Source organism: Tyto alba, unplaced genomic scaffold (genome assembly GCF_018691265.1).
Source record: "Tyto alba isolate M040663 unplaced genomic scaffold, T.alba_DEE_v4.0 Super-Scaffold_9, whole genome shotgun sequence".
Taxonomy (NCBI): domain Eukaryota; kingdom Metazoa; phylum Chordata; class Aves; order Strigiformes; family Tytonidae; genus Tyto; species Tyto alba.
The window spans coordinates 6,350,111-6,369,593 of NW_024881330.1; the positions used below are offsets into that span (position 1 = coordinate 6,350,111).

The 19,483-nt window shown below is 41.3% G+C and overlaps 1 protein-coding gene across 3 annotated transcripts in view; it reads left to right on the forward strand.

Annotated features, from left to right (window-relative positions):
* COL22A1 (collagen type XXII alpha 1 chain) overlaps positions 1 to 19,483 on the forward strand; it is a 283,818-nt gene that overhangs the window by 223,186 nt on the left and 41,149 nt on the right. For all 3 annotated transcript variants that reach the window (XM_042785800.1, XM_042785801.1, XM_042785802.1), the window contains 9 exons: positions 1,830 to 1,862; positions 5,229 to 5,282; positions 5,803 to 5,856; positions 7,008 to 7,061; positions 9,117 to 9,170; positions 10,774 to 10,827; positions 11,772 to 11,876; positions 12,391 to 12,435; positions 14,551 to 14,628. In XM_042785800.1, the coding sequence (XP_042641734.1) occupies positions 1,830 to 1,862; positions 5,229 to 5,282; positions 5,803 to 5,856; positions 7,008 to 7,061; positions 9,117 to 9,170; positions 10,774 to 10,827; positions 11,772 to 11,876; positions 12,391 to 12,435; positions 14,551 to 14,628 (531 nt within the window). The remainder of the gene's footprint in view (positions 1 to 1,829; positions 1,863 to 5,228; positions 5,283 to 5,802; positions 5,857 to 7,007; positions 7,062 to 9,116; positions 9,171 to 10,773; positions 10,828 to 11,771; positions 11,877 to 12,390; positions 12,436 to 14,550; positions 14,629 to 19,483) is intronic.

Genomic DNA, 19,483 nt, shown 5'->3' on the forward strand with positions numbered 1-19,483 from the left:
AACAAAGCTTTTCAAGACCCCTACTTCTCTGCAGAAACTGTAGAACCCATTTACTCTGATATTATCTCCCTTGCATATCAAGCTGTATTTGATCTTTTTTTTTTTTTTTTTTTTTTGAGGAAGGTTGCGCCCTCTTCTGCCTCTTTGCCAACAGCATTTTTGTATGCACTTGCCTTGTGGTAGCACTTCGATTGGATTTGTGATTTGTTGAGCAGCTGTGGGAGCTGTCTGAAGAAGGTCATGGATGAAAATGGGGAGTGTGTTCACACAGATTTTCCAGGGTGAGCTAGGTATTTCAGTTGAGACCTCAAGATAAGACTGACTCTGAACAGATATCAGTGAAAAACAGCTTGTCTTCTTGGGGAACAATTCACCTTCTTCCAGAAAAAAACAGAAGGTTCCAATTCTTATTGACATGAATTATGGGCTGGAGGATTCAGCTTCAGCAGTGCTGTAGCCTCCCAGAGCCTCCATAGCATACAGTGCCATACTCTGCTGTAACCCTAGAGAGACCCTCTCATCCCAGAGTTGTCCATTCTGGATTCAGCACTGGATCCAACACACAAACCAGTCATACATGATTGCACATATTCTTTCTGCTAATTAAAAAAAAAAAAAAAAAAAAAAAAGAGACCAAGAAAACATCAATTTATTGTTTTAAAAATGAGCCTGCATAATTACTTTTGGGAGCATGAGCATAATTACAATGGAGTTCACTACAGTCAATTAAACCAGAATCCATGGAATGTAAATACATAAGCCTCACAGTTCCCTCTAGCAAAATCTGAGTAGGCAGATTGGAGTAAGCACTAGAAACAGTCCTGTCATTGCAACAGGAGGGCTGATCTCAGTCACAGATCTTCCAAAACCATGGCAGTTATTCACTTCTCAGCTTTGCCCACCACCACAGGTTACAGCTGCCACAGTCACATTATGGAGAGAATTAGATTCAAGATCTGTTGTCAAAAGTCAAGTGCCTACAGACCTTCATGAAGCAAGGGACAGGACAGGATGTTGAAATTTATTCCCTGTCATTAGTTAGGCCTCTTTAGTCTGGGCCAAACAGAGCTTCATGGTATCGTGTAGGAAGACTCCATGTGTATCACACAAGAAGGATCCAGTCACAACAACAAGTATAAATCTTACTCGAGAGAGAAGGCAACTTACAAAGACAGTACAATATGGCTAGATATAGAGAAGATATGCTTGACTGCTCAAGATCCCTGTGTTTGTAGGGAGAAATTATTTCTATTTCAGCTGTAAAAGTAGGTGATGATTTTGACATATCTAATTTCATGAAGGACTACATTTTTCTTCCTCACCTTACCAGTTTTGATAAAAGATACTGCCTCTCTCTACAAAACTTTGTCTTTTTTTTTTGTGACTAGTCCTTCAGGGTCACTGTGTAGTCCTAGGACAACCATGCTGACATGTACTTGTCTTGTACATGATACAAAGGAGAGAGAGAACACACCAAGCTCAGCTGTGGGGTTAGGAAATTTAATAATACTGAAGGTGGTTCCAAGTGGAAAAGTGAGCTGAAGATTGCTATCAGTAAACTTGCTAACAAGGTTGATGATTGTGTTTTCATAGCAGTGGGACATATGGGAAGTTTTTGAGTTTATGTTCATTTTTTGTATACTCTTAGAAGTGTCTGATATTTGTGGACTGTTTTCCAAACAGACAGATGTTACAATGATTTGTTAATTTATAAACTTACTGATGGATATATAGAATATGCAATCTGTAACAACAAGGAGAATACGTAAGTTATTGCATTTCAAGGAGAATAGGTAATGCTTCTATTAACAATCTGGTTTCTCTTCCAGACAGCCTTCTTTACCCCACACCCTAGGATTCCTGTAAGTAACATCTTGAATAAGCTTGTTTTCTGACTTATTACCTCTTGTATCTGATAAACACACAGCACCTTAGTATTTTCCATGTTACTGTAATGCTTTCCGTGAAGAACTTGAGTCTGGTTCTGGGCAACTTCACCATTGTAACCAGCCATGATGAGAAGCACATGGCTGTCCTGGTAACAGCAGCATCCAAGCCAGCTGTGGCCAGGACACAGCTGTATGCTTTCCCAGCCTCTTACATGAAGAGTGCTTGCAGTACATAGTGAGAAATATCCGGCATTATATAGGAACACACCGTTGGTATGTGAATAAGCTTGTTAAGGATCAGGAGGCTTTATGGCATGTATTAATGGAAGAGGTATGCTGTAAGAGTGCCATCAGAAAAGAAAGCGCATGTGCCAGGTTCTTCAGAGGCTGAGGAAGGAAATAGGAATGTAAGGTAGTACTGGAGATAAAGATGAGATTTCTTTGGTTCACTTTTCTACTTGGCTTGTAGTTTGTTATTATATACTAAGGAAATATGCAGAACAATGACATCTTATGTGGTCTTTGTAGTGCCTACAGCCACAGAAGGACTTCTCTGTTTTGCTTTGAGCACATTACTCTTGTAAATGAGCTGCAAGATAGTAAAGAATAAAAGGCCTGAAGTCTGTCACCAGGTCGGGTTGCTGGGATTTCTCCATGTGCAAGATGAATGTGATGATACTTACTGTAGCACAGGTCTGCACATTGCGTTGCAAGCTTTGGGAGGAAAAGGGGAGATGGTTACCTTTGATTTATAGCTCTACAAATTAAAGTGTCAGATGGTGGTGGTAAGCCTTAGGAGAGTGTCATGGGTTATGTTTTAGAGGCTGCAGGACCGTCAGGGTGCTGAAAGTTGTCACTCTCTTTTCAAAACACAATACTTGTCATTGCTTTCTACTGACTATGTGGTGTATAGTACCAGGGAGAAATTTATACACGCAGATACCAGAAACACAGCCTGGACAGAAGACAGCAGCACTGTTACTCTATTTACTTATTATTAGTTAAAATCAATGTAATTTAAACCACACCTTAGTAATCATTATAAACAGAAAATCTTTGACCAAGTGAATCTGAGCTTCCATTTACCCACCACTGCAGCTCCATTGTGTGTTTTGGGTGAAGTCTGTGCTGTGAACTCTTCAGAAACTTGTTGATGCAGCAGGGCAGTAGAGTTGGGGGGATCAGTTTCTTCCAGAGGTGCAAGTATCACATCCAGCAGAAATCTGCTTCATGTTTATTTAGGCTAGTCGGTTAAAATTGTTACATAATTCTTGGAGATGAGCTGTGTGGGAACCAAGTATGATGGATGGAAAGAGGTGAAAGCAGTAAAACAGGAGACGGCTGCTCACTTTGCCTTCTGTCTCCCACAGCAGCTGGGCACGGCTGAGCCCCCACTGCATTTGCTCTCCTTTAAGTGGCACGGAAATGACTAGTGAATTGATTGACAATACAGGAGGACACTGCTGAGAGTAGGTCAAGGTAGCTGTAAGCTCTGATCTGGCCCAGGTTGGTAGCAGCTGTTAGCTGTCACCACAGTGTTTCTGTTTATTGAGTTGTAGGAAAGAAGTAGGTGGCAGTGGATTAAGTCCAGCTGCCAGGGGCTGAGGTCTCCACAATGTGCAGCAGTAGCGGACAGTGTTAGTAATCTCAGCAGATAGTCATGAGTTCGGCAAATTTGAAAGGACTCACAGGCATACTTGCTGGCAGGTTGGGTTAAGAAATGCTGCCTCTACCCGTGTTTGTGGCTGTGCAAGGACATTAGACTGGAATTTTGTGTATTTTGCATAACCATGCAAGTCAAGTATCGATGAAAAAGTGGGAGAAAGGAGAATATTTTGAAAATTTCCTCCCTTTACCTGTTAAGTTACTTCTTCCCTTTGCATTTTTGTTTTCCCTGGTAATATGTACCCTTATTCCCACTCAGTAACACCATCCCTGCCTATAAAATTATTGCCGTATGTCTGTGCTTTGTTGTTCCTCTCTCTCAAAACGGTTTCAAAGTTTAAACTGTCATTACACAGAACAGCTTCCAGGCACAACCCTAGAGGCTTGTTGCATAGGACGCTTTGCTTGAAGTGGTCCCGTTATCTTTCTGAAGGCCACTAGATGGCACCAGGGACTGCCCGATTAGAAGTTGATCTAACGGGATGCCACTTATAGTGTAAAAATGCCTCCTGTTATTTATCACAGATTATAATATTTATTCATAATGCATAATAAATACAAAAATAAGTAATATTTATGCAGTTACATTTATTTTGTCTGCTAGAGAATCATTTGCAAACGGACTTTGAATTCCCAGGTGTTGCAGAAATGATTGTCAAATAGCTGATGTGAATAAAATTCAAGCTTATTTGTCTTGGGCTCTGCATTTTGACTGATCACTATTCCCTGCATGTGTATGTAGCTTAAATCACTGATGTTCTTACGCTTACTTGATTGCATAATTGAAACACTTTGTATGATAAATAATAACTAAGTAATGATTGCTGTTGCCTGAATACATATGTTCATATAAATACACAAACGTGAGTATTCATGTAGTGCCTTGTTTATTTCAGCTAGATCCATAATTGTGTGCTATTCCTTTTCAATTTATAAAAAGCAGAAATATGGACTTATTGATTATTGTTGTAGAACTCAGAACAAAGCTGGTGAAATTTTGTCTGAAAGCATATTCAATTTACTCTAAGGAGGAAGAACACGAATAAATTAATCATATTAGCCAGTGATGGTGGTGCATGAAATAATGTACTGACATTGCAGGATGGAGCAGAAATTGTATGAATGTATGGAGATGCTAACAGAACTAGAAATCAGGAAAAGCTGCACAGTGCACATCTCTGGAATTGCTCAAGATGAGACCCTGAACTCTTCTGTCTCGTAGATGGAATAGGAAACTGTCTGTATGTGCGGTAATTTCCCCAGCTGAAGGATGACATTAGGTCTGTGGTCCTGCAGAGAGGTAGTGCAGTGTCGCTGGTGCTTTTGCTGATGGTCATATCATCTGGCCTTTTAATACACTGGAGCTTAATTGATAAAATTTTGGAATGGTGAATTCTTTAATGACTGTTCTCTATGATGGAAAACTGTTCTCTTTCTAAACTGAACATTTTGGCAATTATTATCAAAACAGTCCAAGAAATCTAAACAGTGATCTCCAAGTCTTAGTGTATGATATCAGTTTTGATTCATTGACCTCAAATACCTTTGAAGAAGCTTCTGTATGTCATAAAGTGATGACTGATTGGAAGAGCTCTCTTACCAAACAGGATTAGTGTGACTTTCAGTCATGGAAGTAGCTTTTATTTCTCTCTATGTCTTATTGTTTTATATCAGGGTGAACCTGGACCAAAAGGGGAGAAAGGAGACCAAGGAATGAGTGGAGAACCTGTAAGCACAGCCAAGTATTTTTTCAGTTGGTTTTGAACTTTAGCAAGGAGAGGACATGAGAGCTACCTGTTTTGGAGGGAGAGGGTGGGACATGCTCCTTCCATAGTTGAGATACTTCTCTCTTCAGAAATGGCCACAGTGGTGCTTGGCTTTGACTCTAGAGGAAGCTACATGACTACATCAATTTAAGCCCCTAATTTATAACTCTGACCCTGAGGTAGCTGAAAAGAGGACTATGGGGTTTGCTAAACAGGACTTGGCTGGCAGTGAGGCTGTACGGGATTTATTAAGGGCTTTTAAAGTGATGTGGCCCAGCTAAATTGTGCATTTGGCTACTCCATTTCTATTCTGGACTGCTTTTGTTCTGATGGAGCCCCAAGGAGAGACAGAGTCCTGTGCAATCACATCCTCTGTGCAAAACACCCTTTTTTCTCTCAGTGGAAGGAAGGAGAAACATCTCCTGCACAGAAAAAAGGAGCAGTTTCCTTCAGCTCCTTCACCTCTATTTCTGTTTCTACAGGGATTACCGGGGGTCCCAGGTGAACAAGGTGTCCCAGGACCTGCAGGAGTACAGGTAAGAGGGCCCAGTCTTGAAAAATCTTAGACATGACCAGAGAGGTGTGCCTTCAAGGTCTATATCACTGTACATAATTCTTCCCCTACACACCAACAGCCCATTTCTCCTTCCTTATTGTTGTAAATTCAGGGACTTCTGTAGAGATATTTACTTATGCTGGACATCAGGACAACATGAGGAAAATCAAAGCAGAAACACAGCATCTCTTTAGCATAATCAGTATTGCCTGAGAGATTCCTGACAACTTCAGGATCCTTCAAGAAGGCATCTTATATTAATGCCACCGAACCACAGGTCTCACAGATACGTTACTGCAGTACATTGCCAAAACAAGGCAGAGCATTCAGATTCGGCCCCAGCGCATTTGAGCTTGAATGCGCTGTGTCTCATGTGAAATGATTTTATAGTCTCAGTTCTCTTTTGAAAGTTTCTTAGCTCACGCATATTATTTCCTGCCATCACAGAGGTATTTTTTCATGTCAACATGGGAGGGTGTTCACTCTGCCATCATCTGTGCTCAGCCCAAGACATATGTCCACTATTACTTTTTCATCAACAACTTAAACAGGTTAACAACTGTCTTAGCATTATGAAAAAAACAGTAATACCATGCAACTTTTAACAAACATCTGGTAAATGGGGGACTGTTCAGTGAGTAGACTCTGTCCTGCCAAAATCCTTAAGAAAGAGCTACATGGTATGTAGGACTGGGACAAACCCTCTGGATTATGATGTGTTTTGACCATTTCTAAATGGCTGGGTTTTGTATTTGAGAACTGTAGACAAAACTTCCTCTGACAGGGAGATCATCACACATGAGCTAGAAATTAAGTAGCTGGTAGGCCTGAGGATACGAAGGAGTTTCACCCAGATGAATGCCTGCAAGTTATAACATCCTGTGCTGAGAAACAGCCTCTGAACTGCTCAGTGATTAGTAATTCTTCTTATGTCTCAGGGTTTTATTTTTATATTTCATTTTCTCACTGTACAGAGAACTGGGAGCCATTTCCTCAGCCGTTAAACTCCTCTGTGAACTGATTAACAAAAACCATTGCCTAGTGCATGCTCAGGCGCCTTGAAATCTTTTTGTCTGGCAGGCAGTCTTGTCCCATCTCTAATCAGCTGGTATCTCTCTTCTTTCTGCACAGGGTACAAAGGGGCAGAAAGGAGCCAGAGGAGAAGCTGGAGCCCCTGGAGAGTCTGTGAGTAACTGCTTCCCTTGCAGCATTTTTCCCTGACAGTAACACACCTGAAGGGACACTGAAGTCAATGCCCTGCAGATTCACAGTCCCAGGCTGTTTGGGCACAGGGCACATCCTAAGCTGCAGCTGGTAGAGTAGCTGCTTGTGTGCAAATAAATCAATGCCCCAAACAGCCCAGCTCTAAATTGTGCATCCTTTGTTGGCCAAGTCTCCCTCTCTCTAATAAAATGCCCTCTTTTCTGGGTGACGTGCAGGCAGAGCTTCTTACTGCACTGCGATATCAACCAAGCCCGGACAGCCAGCTGGTGCAGGGAGCTCATGTCTCATCAGCAGCCTGAATTAGTTTTTGAGCACAGTTGATTCAGGCTTCTTAGTCAGTTCTGCTTTCTTCGATACAGGCTCATCACCAGAGGAATCATCACATGCCACTTTTTGAGGCATGTGTTGTAGGGAGTGCTGCTATTGTCTGACTGTATACTAAGGAACAGCAAAAGATTCAAGTCCCGTTTTATTATTGTGAGAGCGTAGAAGCCCTTTGTGGCTGAATAAAAGGCCACATACCTTCTTTGCAAGCAGAGAAGGAAGACCATAGAACTATTTGAAATAATGATTGAGAAACAGGATGTTTGTGTCTGGGAGAAGGAAGGAATAGGAAATCCAAATTAAGCATCCTAAAGCACTGAAATTTCTTCTTCTACCTTTGTGTTCATGGTTTTCCTTCTTGGGTTTGTGCTTAGACATTGTCTCTAGCAGTGCTTTGACCATAAACTCTGAACTGCCTGTCCCCAGCTCTCTTTCACTCTTGACTGAATGACTCCTTAATCTTTTTAGGGAGAAAAAAAACAAAACAAAACAAAAACCAAACAAACAAAGAAAAGGACAAAAAAAAGTCCTCTCCACCAAACTGATCCATTGGTTTTATTTCTTTGTGTAACACAGTGGCATGGAGGGTGTTAATGATAGGGAAATTAAGGTATATGCAAGCAACTCTTTTTTTGTCATCTGTTCACAGACTACCACTGCTCCAAATGTTTCTATTGGCTTGTAGACCAGGGACTGTAAATAACACAGAAATGAGGAAACCTTTAATTCTCTTTTAGTGAACCAAAGGCATTAGATAGGTATTCACTTTGTGAACAGCAATACTGTGGAAGATTTTCATCTCCCAACTGTTTGCATTGTCCTTCTACAAGATATTACTGCCCAGCCCTTCCAGTAGAAGAGGTTTTTCCATATTCTACTCCAAGTCAGATAGGTTATTTCAGTCTCCTGGTGCAGATGTTTTTAGATAGTCTGTCTGGTATAGCCCTAAATGCATTAGATATGCTAATAGGAGTACTTTTCCTTGCAAAGCTGTGGTGACAAGTGAACCCTGACCAGTGCGGGCTGACAAGCAACTACAGAGGTAGCAACTTTAACATGATACAGTCAAGTATAGAGGAAAATGTTTAAATATAGCTTGGTAACCACAAACATACATCTCTGTGGGGATATGTCCACGTATGCCCACGTATATGTCCACTCATGTCCCACATGCATTTTTGGGAACACACATGGGTTTTCCCACCCTAAAAAGCTTTCACTTGCAGACAGAAAAGACCTGAAATTCAGAACTACAACACTTTGAATCATTTGTGCTGTTCATCTATTTAGTGCAGATAAGAGTTTTCAGTATTTGTTCCCCAGAGTAGAGAAAGGTAGAATTGTCAACAAATCATGTTTTGTTGACCTAGAATTTTATTATAATAATGAATCATCACACTTTCCTTTGTTCTTTTGATCCTGCAGGCCCCGACTTTTCTTCCTGTATCTCAGCTAGATTTAGGATTTATTTTGATGTAAGCTAATTTTAAGATCCCAATGAGAGTCTTCATCCATTTTGTATTGTTTCATGCTTCTTTACATTACAAAGTGTTTCGCAGAAATACTTTTTTTTGCTTTGTGCTTGTACAACACCTTGTCTGACATGAACTCCAGTCTCACTTGGAACATCTCGTTCCTATGGTGGTAAAAGTTGTGAATTACACATGCACATGTTTCATTTTCTTAAAACAGGGTGTGACTGGACCAGCAGGTCCCCCAGGTCCAAGAGGCTTGCCAGGAAATGTGGTATGTATGCACCAGTGTATTTGTTTTCCCATCTCTGACCTGATTTCTTCATTTAATACGTTTAGTTTTCCCTTCCACAAGATTTACTGTCAGGTTCAAAAGGCTGTGTTTCATTACACTTTTTTTAATGGTTGAATTAAAAGATCTGGAAACACCTGGGAATGGTGTATCCATTAAACATTCTCATATTCATTTAAAGCAAGAGGGAGGCATGGAGCTGCTTCATTTCTCACCATATTGTCAAAAGTGATTTTTTTCTGCCAGATCTTCAAGAGAAAAATTACAATGCTTATTCTCTCTCGTTTTGTTTCCTTTCCCTCGTTTTCATTCATTCTTTCCTTTTGAAATCATGACTTTTTGATATAAAAATTGCAGGGTAAGCTCCTAGTTTTATTATGTGAAAGCATTTAAGTATTTGATCCTTGTTTCAGAGCCTTGAAATCAATACAGTGTCCTCCTTATCTCAGTAGATGTTCATCACCATTATTAAGTTGTGTATGACAGAGCTTTTCATGTTTGTAAAAAAATCTTTGGACTAACTCTACTCCCTGCTCCGCCAGTGTAATTTTCTGTCCAGTGCCTGGGGTTTCTATGGGCTTACACTGGAGTAAGGGGAAAACAGCAGTTAGACCCCATGTTATAATGTATTAAGGCACAGTGACTTAGCACGGAGGGCTCTTTACAGCAGAGTTCATTACCTGGGCAATCCAAGAAATCTTAGATTGCCTTTCTACTAATTGTTAAGATACATTTGATTTAACTGTATTAATGTAGTGATTTAACTTCAAACTGAAAGTTAATATCAAAAATGAAGACCTTTTCCAATTTCATATTCCTTTCAACAAACTTCTGTACCAGTAATACCAATGTATTACCTAAAAAAGCTAATATAGTTGGAAATAATTTTTACTGGTGCAGAAAGGAAAATATTTATCACATCCATCCTGTGAGGAGGTCAATCCAATCTTACTGGTTCCAAGATATCATTTCATGTCTTAAAATGGAGTACCACTCTATAATGTGTTTTGGTGAGTTAGAAAGTTACAGTATTTAATTTGGAGCTCTAAATCATCTATATTTTGTCAAGGAATCCTTTGAGATCTGCCAAGACCTGAAGAGATTTGAAAACTGAAATAGAGAGTAAAGTGAACATAGCTATGTTTTCCAATGTATAGCTTTGGAGAGCAATAGCCATAAAAAATTAATATTATGAGACTTTTGACTTTTCTGATACAGATGCGATGACTGGGGGTTTGTTGGTAATGGATTAGGAACTGCTGAGGATTTCACAGAATGAAAAAAATAGTAATTGATAGAATGGGAATGCAGAAACATGGGATTAGCTCAATTTCTTGCTTTTGCTGTTCAGCTCTTTTTTATATTGAAAAAAAAAAAAAAAAAAAAAAACTAAACTCCTTTAAGCACTTGGTACACGACTCTTCTGTTGTGTTCTCTGTATTACAGGTTATCTGTACTGGGAAATGTAAAACTGATACTAATCCTTGAGGTAGATTGTACTGAACTCACAAATCTATCCATTTGTTTTAGGATCAAATAATGCCTAAAAGTAAACTTTTAAGCTTTAAAGTTCTTTTCTCTCCAGGGTGTGCCTGGAGACCCTGGACTACCAGGAAAGGAGGGAGAAAAAGGGGAAAAGGTGAGTTAGTTCTTTCATGGGTTGTTTTCTTTTCTTCTTAGGCATTTTAAGTAACCTGGGACAGAAGCAATCTGAACTGGGAAATTATTTCATAGGTTTGTGGATGGTTAAGACACATTAGATGTTGTGTCTGACCTCCTCTATTATACATGCTGTTGCAGCTTTATAATTTCCATAATAAAGCCACTGAGCTACAACTGGATACAGTGAAGTCACTGCTGCACATTTTTCAGTGATGATCTTCTGTTGTCCTCATCACCTGACAAGAGTGGGGGTTTGGTATTTTAAGTACCTCCTGTTCATCACTGTAAATCCAAAGCGGGAAGGAAAACTGGCTTTCGTGGTTAAGAAAGTGAGATTTCTGCTTTTCTGATAAGCTGTTGCAACTAGAACAATAGTTCAGCTTTTTGATGCATCCTAGCTTACCTTTTGCCTTCTTTGTCTAACTGTTATGTCCCATCTTGTAGCTAGGCAGTGAGCTTTTTGAGGTCAGGGGTTTGTAATTTACAGATTCATTGCACAGTGCCCAGCATGCTGGGGTCCCAATCTTCGTTTGCTGGAATAAGAATGACTAATCAGAAACATGGCCCCATATATGCATATATACAGGGTTTAAAGGAGCATGAATCCCAGCCACTTCAGTCAGATCATCTTCCAGATTATTGAGATCTACCTCAGGGTCATGTGTGGACCAGGGGCTCTCTCATATATCTGGTTCCCAAAAACATTTTGAACTCTCCTTTTATATTCTTTAAGGAAAATTACAAATGCCTTGAGATTACTGAAGGAAAAGACTTCCCAGAAAAAAGGGTTTCCTATGATACCAAGAGAAATTCAGATGAGAAAGCTAGAAAAAATGCATATCTTTCAGTCCCAATTAAAGAATTGAGACAAAGATGAACTTTAATATGCTACTAAGAGTTTTGCTGGATTGTCTTCTACAGGGTGATCCTGGAAAAGAAGGAAAAGTGGGTTTGCCTGGGCCAGCTGGTGAGCCAGGGCCTGCTGGAGAGCCAGGTTTGCCTGGTAAGGGTAAAGATGGAGAACAGGTAAGTACTTCTGGCAAGCTTTGTGCTTGAGTAGTTCAGTGTGAGATAGACGAGCATGACTTCTGCAGAAGAGTGGTGGATCTGTGGTAGAGTTAGGCTGCATTGTTACAGGTGCTCACAGGCTGTCTGCCTGAACACACAAAAGGCCTGGCTGTGCAAAATGCTGCAGATCATCCAAAAAGGCTCAGAGAACTGAATCTGTATTTCTGAACATTAAACTCTTTTCAGTGTGCCCTGATGGCCATTGAAAATGGAGACCTCCACAAGAAGTAACCATTGTCCTTATGACAAGTACAAAAATTATTAGCTTGATGGAATTTACTTAAAAGCATTTAATTCTGGCCAAGCTAGCATATTATTTAATTTACTTACATATTACGGGTAAAATATTGCCAAGACAGTGTGAGGCAAGGAGGGTGGTGGTGGGGATATTGTCTGCCTTGACTGTCTCAAAGTTCAGGCTCCTGTCTGGCTGCATGGTGACTGCTTTCTGGTTTTGGCTCTGTCACTTTAGGGGCATAGAGGCCCACCAGGCTTGCCAGGACCCTTTGGACATAAGGTGAGCATGGACTTTATTGTGGACTGCTTCTCCCAATTGAAGAGAAAAAGTTATGGTGGAAACATGGTCTGTTTTTCTCTGGAAAATAGTTTGTGAAGTTGTCACTCAAAAATGTACTTCTAGCCTTTTAGGAGGTTCCTTTCTTTATTAATCCAATATGTCTGTAGATGTAAACATTAAGATATGAATTAGCTGTGTTCACTTTCCACATTTAAAATTTCTTCCATCATTATGTGAACTCAACACAGACTAAGGGCTAAATGCACTTTTCCAGAGAAACTGAATGAGGACATTTAATCCATACAGCTAGAGAGACATTACATAGCTAAAAGATGATCTACTCTTGAGACCACCTGTCAGCCCCTCAAAGATCATTCCTCCATAGCACTCATTTCCTTCACGTCTATGCAGGGAAGATATGAATTATTTTCCAATGGGACCAGATAGTCCTGGTTTGCCCTCCTATATTGTAGTTAAGGAAAGATTAGCTAGTTGATGAGGGTAATGACACAAATTTCATCAGCTGAAGGTCATGTTTATTCCCTTATAAGCACACATCAAATAGAGAAATTAATAAAACAGCAAAAACTTCTGTGAGCATCTGGATTGTGCTTGAAACTTCAATCAGCCATGTCAGAAATTCTCCTCTTTGAAATCTCCTGATCTGGACTGGAAGAAGAATAGGATGTTGAAACAGATTCTGTAAATGATATAAGTAGGAATATAGCAGTATGAAACTAGATCCATCTAGATCCTGTATTTTTGAAATAACCAAATAGCTATAAAATGTTTTCTTTTCATTTTGCTGCATTCTGTATAAATGCATTGTAGTCTGTTGTGTATATCTTTGACAGTTCAGAACACACACACAATAATAGACTGAGAATTAATATAAAAGTCAGAAAAGAACACTAAAATAAATCTTATGAAATATTCTATTCAATATCAACACAAGATGGTAAGAATCTTAATTGTGCATGGGAAAATACTATAGAACTTTTTGTATTAAAATTATATTCTTCAATAAAATAACAGATAGGGGATCTTCTGGAGTGTTTGAACTAATCAGAATACGTTTTCTCTCACTGTCCTTACAGTATTGTTTCTTTGTAATATAAGATTAGTTAAGAAAGAAAGAAAGGGAAAAAAAATATGAGATATTGCAGACTGAATTTTGGGTGGGCAGAATCCACAGGTAACTTTTTTTCTATCATGCTTCTATACAGCTGGAAATAGAGTAATAATAAATAACATTAAAAAGATTCATTGTTATAAGTCTACTGCCAACCCGAGACTGAATCTCACAACTGCAATACAATCCATAAAAATCTTATTTGATTTTTCCCTATAACAAGAGAACAGACATTAAATTTAAGTACTGCAGCTGAATTCTTTCTTAATCTTCTGTCTACAATGCCCATTAAACAGTGTCAAGTAGTTGTCTGTGCTCTGCAGGTTTTTACTATTGAAAATCCTGTTTTCTAGAAGGGAGGTCTCTCCTTTTGTAGTGTAGTCCTCTGAAGAGAGTGATAGAACAGTTGAATTATATTTTTACAAAAAATTATCCTTACACTTCTTTGAGCAGGCCTATGTTGATGAAGAAAATGTAAATATCAAGATGTAACTGAACATCGCTAATTCTCTCTTCCCTGGATAAATAATCTGTATTTAGCAATGTTTGCAGGTTAGCCGTTTACCACTGAAACATATAGAAAGAAAAGCACGTTATGGTGCTTAGTGTTTCCCCAAGCCAAGGAGTGTCTAATACCCTGCAGGCAATTGCAAGTGCTGGAAATGGGATGCTGTACCCTACAATCACTTAAAATACTTGTAGAGGCTGTGTTCCTGCCCACTTATGTGATGTGGCACACATTGGCGTTGTGTGAGTGCTCACAGCAGTGGGCTGGGGCTCGCATGAAGGAAAGGGGCAGTTTTCTTAGCATGATGTGACAGGAACTGTGCCATATCCCCATGCTGCCACAACCTGATACTGCACATCTGTGGGCAGCATCAAGTCAGGTTGTATCAGTGTTATGTTCTGTTATAAAACCTGATTGCATTTCAGCACATTTTCTCAACGGGGCACAAAGCCTTTAACTTCTTTCTTTGTTTCAGGGTGAGAGGGGAGCTCCTGGCCTCCCTGGACAGCCGGGAGACAGAGGTGTGCCAGGAATTGGGCTGGCTGGACCCCCAGTAAGTAGCAGGTCCTGCTGCAGCCTGTAACTAGGCAAAAACTTACCCATCACCATCTGGGGAATTCATTGCCTGTGCTCAGCTGTGCCAAGAGCCTGTGGGACTTTCTACCCTCTGAAGATGCAAACCACAAATGAGTTCAGAGGTTGCCATTCGTGGCTCAGGTGTCTACACGTCTGTTGTGAGGACTCTTGATGCAGTTGGTTTTAGTTGAAAGAGAAAAGCAGAAAATGCTGTAGAAGTGATTGGTAACACTGGCTGTTACTCCTGAATTTTCTCCATCATCTTGACACACTGGCTGTGGATGTGAGTTGAGACCTGTGCTGAGCCAGCAGGTCTGGTCTACTGGGCAGATGTAACCTTGCCTGTCACCCTGTTAGATGGAATGAGTGTGACACACATGCCCACATCAGTGACATAGTCAGCACTCTGATAGGGAAATACAAAATCAGATTGCTTAAAATGCTGCATTCCACGAGAGCCATCATCCCCATAATTTCCCACAAATATTTAGTTGGACGTCATCCAGCTCTGCCCTCACCTCCTGATTATCAGTAGGCCATGAATTGTGTCTGGGAGCCTGCTCTGAAAAGTTTGGATTTTCATATCACTGGGGTTTGATCATTCCAGTTCTTGTCATGTACGACTCCTCTTGAGATGAGGGGTATTTGGGAGTGCTCTGACTGTAACCCTGTACACAGTCCTCCAGATATGCAATGAATTTGCAAGTGAAATAAGTTTAGGAGGAAGCAAACTTTATTGCTAGCTGTAATTGCCGGAGGACATCTGAGACCTTGCATTTTTTTGCATCCCCATGTACATGCAATGATACTGTACCAATCACAGTCAATGTTTTCATGCTCTGTTTACCTAGGTGTATAAGTTTCCCAATGAATTAGTCCAGGAAATTACCTTGAAACAATAAGCCATATTGCTGTGTGATACTGGTTGACAAATTTAGCCTGCACTGCATCAAGAGAAGTGTGGCCAGCAGGTCGAGGGAGGGAATTCTCTCCCTCTACTCCACTCTCATGAGACCTCAGCTCTGGGGCCGCCAGCGTAAGACATGGGCCTGTTCAAGTGGGTCCAGAGGAGGGCCATGAAGATGATCAGGGGGATGGAGCACTTCCTTTATGAGTACAGGCTGAGAGAGTTGGGGATGTTCATCCTGGAGAAGAGAAGGCTCTGGGGAGACCTTATAGTGGCCTTTAAGTACCTAAAGCTGATCTACAGGAAAGGTGGGAAGGGACTCTTTATTCAGGGAGTGTGGTGATAGGACAAGGAGTAATGGTTTTAAATTGAAAGAGGGTGGATTTAGATTAGATGTAAGGAAGAAGTTCTTCACTGTGAGGATGGTGAGACACTGGAACAGGCTGCCCAGAGAAGCTGTGGCTGCCCCCTCCCTGGAAGGATTCAAGGCCAGGTTGGACGGGGCTTTGAGCAACCTGGTCTAGGGGAGGGTGTCCCCACCCATGGCAGGGAGGGTTGGAACTAGATGATCTTTAGGGTCCCTTCCAACCCACACCATTCTATGTTTCAGTGATTAATATTTGATTTTATAATGCTGAATACTATGTAAGGTAAAGCAGACTGGGTCAGTCATGTTTCACACTGTGACTGTGTCATGGCCTTCATGGTCCTCACAGGCTTACCAATGATTGAAGATTTGCTGGGTTATTTGTTATGATTTTTCTAAGGAACAGTGAGGTTCTTGCCTTTCTTAATGTTCGGTTATTAATATTAAAATCAGAATGAAATTAGCAAATAAGTATCTGGCTTGTTTGAAAGTCACTAGGCTGTGGCTAATTTTTAATTACTGAATTTGTTTCAGTAGAGGTAGATGAGTTCACTTCTGCATCCTGATGTACAACAGATGAGCAAGTTACTCTTCACTGGGGTTTTATCATCTGCATATCTATGTCTATGAACTTGACTCCAAATATAGACATCACTTGTCTCACACCAACAGATTACTTTTTTCTGTCATCATTGCTTGACCACTGTCAGGATGAGTAGCCACCTACATACCACACTTAATTCTGATTGATTTGGTTTTATTTATTTAATCTGCTTCACTAAATACTATTTTAAACAACTATTATGATGGTTTTCTACACTGTAGATTTATCATAACCTCAGCTTCAGTGCAAACACTCTTGAATTTGAAAAACACTGTATAACCTTGAATCCACAAGACTTTCACAAAGACCGAGTCCCATGGAAAAAAACAGAATAAAGTCAGTGGAGCTGCTTCAGCATATTACACACTGAATTAAAGGTGTCAGCCTATACCCTTCTTAGCGATGTGAGAAAATTGTGTGTATAATACTTTCAGCTTCAGAGCTGAGAGCCAGCAGCTCTTTTTAATTGGAGTCCTCACCCTGTTTCCTCCTGTGCCCTTAACCTGTCTCAGGCTTTTCTCCCTGCGTAAAAGGTATATATAGATGAGGATTTTTTTACTTTGTCTGCAAAAGTATTGAGTCTATGCCAATGACCTACTGGAGTTCATGGAGCTCTGTCTGGGGATGGATGAGGAGGCAACCAAGAGTTTATGGTCAGTATTAAAGGGAGGGCAGACAGAGGTGACTATAGTGGGAGACTGCTACAGGCCGCCTGACCAGAAAGAAAGTGGATGAGGCCCTCTATAGACAGATAGGAGCATCCTCATGTTCACACACCCTGGTCCTCATGCGGGACTTCAACCACCTTTATATGTTGGAGGGACAACACAGCAGGGCATAAGCAATTCAGGTGGTTCCTGGAATGTGTTGATGACAACTTCCTTCTCCAAGTGATAGAGGAACCAGCAAGGAGAAATGCTATGCTGGACCTTGTTCTCACCAAGGAGGGGCTGGTGGAGTGTGCAAAGCTCAAGGGCACCCTTAGCTGCAGTGACCATGAAATAGTGGAGTTCGAGATCCTTAGGGCAACGAGGAGGGTACACAGCACGCTCGTTACCCTGGACTTCGGGAGAGCAGACTTGGGCTGCTTCAGGGATCTGCTTGGCAGAGTAGCATGGGATAAATCCCTGTAGGCAAGAGGGGTCCAAGAAAACTGGTCAGTATTCAAGGATCACCTCCTCCAATCTCAGGAGTGATGCATCCTGGCAAAAACAACAGGGGGCCTGCATGGATGAACAAGGAGCTCCTGGACAAACTTAAACACAGAAAGGAAGCTTACAGAGGGTAGAAGCAAGGACAGCTAGCCTGGGAGGAATACAGAGAAACTGTCTGAGCAGCCAAGGTTCAGCTTAGGAAGGCCACATCCCTGATAGAATTAAATCTGGCCGGGGATATCAAGGGCAACAAGAAAAGCTCCTATAGGTATCTCAGTGATAAAAGGAAGACTAGGGAACATGTGGGTCCTCTCTGGAAGGAAACGGAAGACCTTGTTACCTGGGATATGAAGAAGGCTGAGGTACTCAATGACATTTTGCCTTAGTCTTCACTAGGAAGGGCTCCAGACACACTGGCCAAGACACAGAAGGCAAGGGCGGGGACTGGGAGAATGAAGAACCACCCCTGGTAGAAGATCAAGTTTGAGAGTATCTAAGGAACCTGAAGGTGCAAAAGCCTGTGGCATCTGATGAGATACATCCATGGGTCCTGAGAGAACTGGAGGATGAAGTGGCTAAGCCACTATCCATCATATTTTAGAAGTCATGGCAGCCAGGTGAAGTTGGAAAGGTGAAATATAACCTCAATTTTTAAAAAGGGAAAAAAGGAAAACACAGGGAACTACAGGTCAGTCAGTCTCACCTCTGTGCCCAGCAAGATCATGGAGCAGGTCCTTCTGGAAACTATGCTAGGTCACATGGAAAATAAAGGGGTGATTGGTGACACCCAACACAGCTTCACTAATGACAAATCATGTCTGACAAATTTGGTGGCCTTCTGTGACAGGATTACAGTGTTGGTGGATAAGGGAAGAGCAACAGACATCATCTGCCTGGACTTGTGCAAAGCATTTGACACTGTCCCACACGACATCCTTGTTTCTAAGTTGCAGAGACATGGATTTGATGGATGGACCACCCGGTGGATAAGGAATTGGCTGGATGGTCACACTCAAAGTGTTGCAGTCAGTGGATCAATGTCCAAGTGGAGAGTAGTGAAGAGTGGTGTTCCTCAGAGGTCAATATTGGGACTGGTACTCTTTAACATCTTTGTTGGAATCATGGGCAGTGGAATTGAGCGCACCCTCAGCAAGTTTTCTGATGACATGAAGCTTTGTAGTGTGATTGACACGCTGGAGGGAAGGAATGCCATCCAGAGGGACCTTGAAAAGCCTAAGGGGTGGGCCTGTGTAAACCTCCTGAAGTTCAAAAAGCCAGCTGCAAGGTCCTGCACCTGGGTTAGGTCAATCCCGTGCACAAAGACAGGCTGGGCAGAAAATGGATTGAGAACAGCCTTGCAGAGAAGGACTTAGGGGTCCTGGCACTCTGTGTTTGCAGCCCAGAAAGCCAACCATATCTTGGGATGCATCAAGAGAGGTGTGGCCAGCAGATCGAAGGAGGTGATTGTTCCCCTCTACTCCACTCTTGTGAGACCCCACCTGCAGTACTGTGTCCAGCTCTGGGGCCCCCAACATAAGTAGGACACATACCTGCTTGAGCAGGTCCAGAGGAGGCCATGAAGATGATTGGGGAGGGTGGAGCACCTCTTCTGTGAAGACAGGATAAGAGAGTTGGGGTTGTTCAGCACAGAGAAGAGAAGACTCTGGAGAGACCTTATAGTGGACTTCCAATGCTTAAAGGTGGCCTAGAGAAAAGCCAGAGAGAAACTTTACTAGGACATGTAGTGATGGGACAAGGGGTAATGTCTTTAAACTGAAAGAGGGTAGATTTAGATTAAAT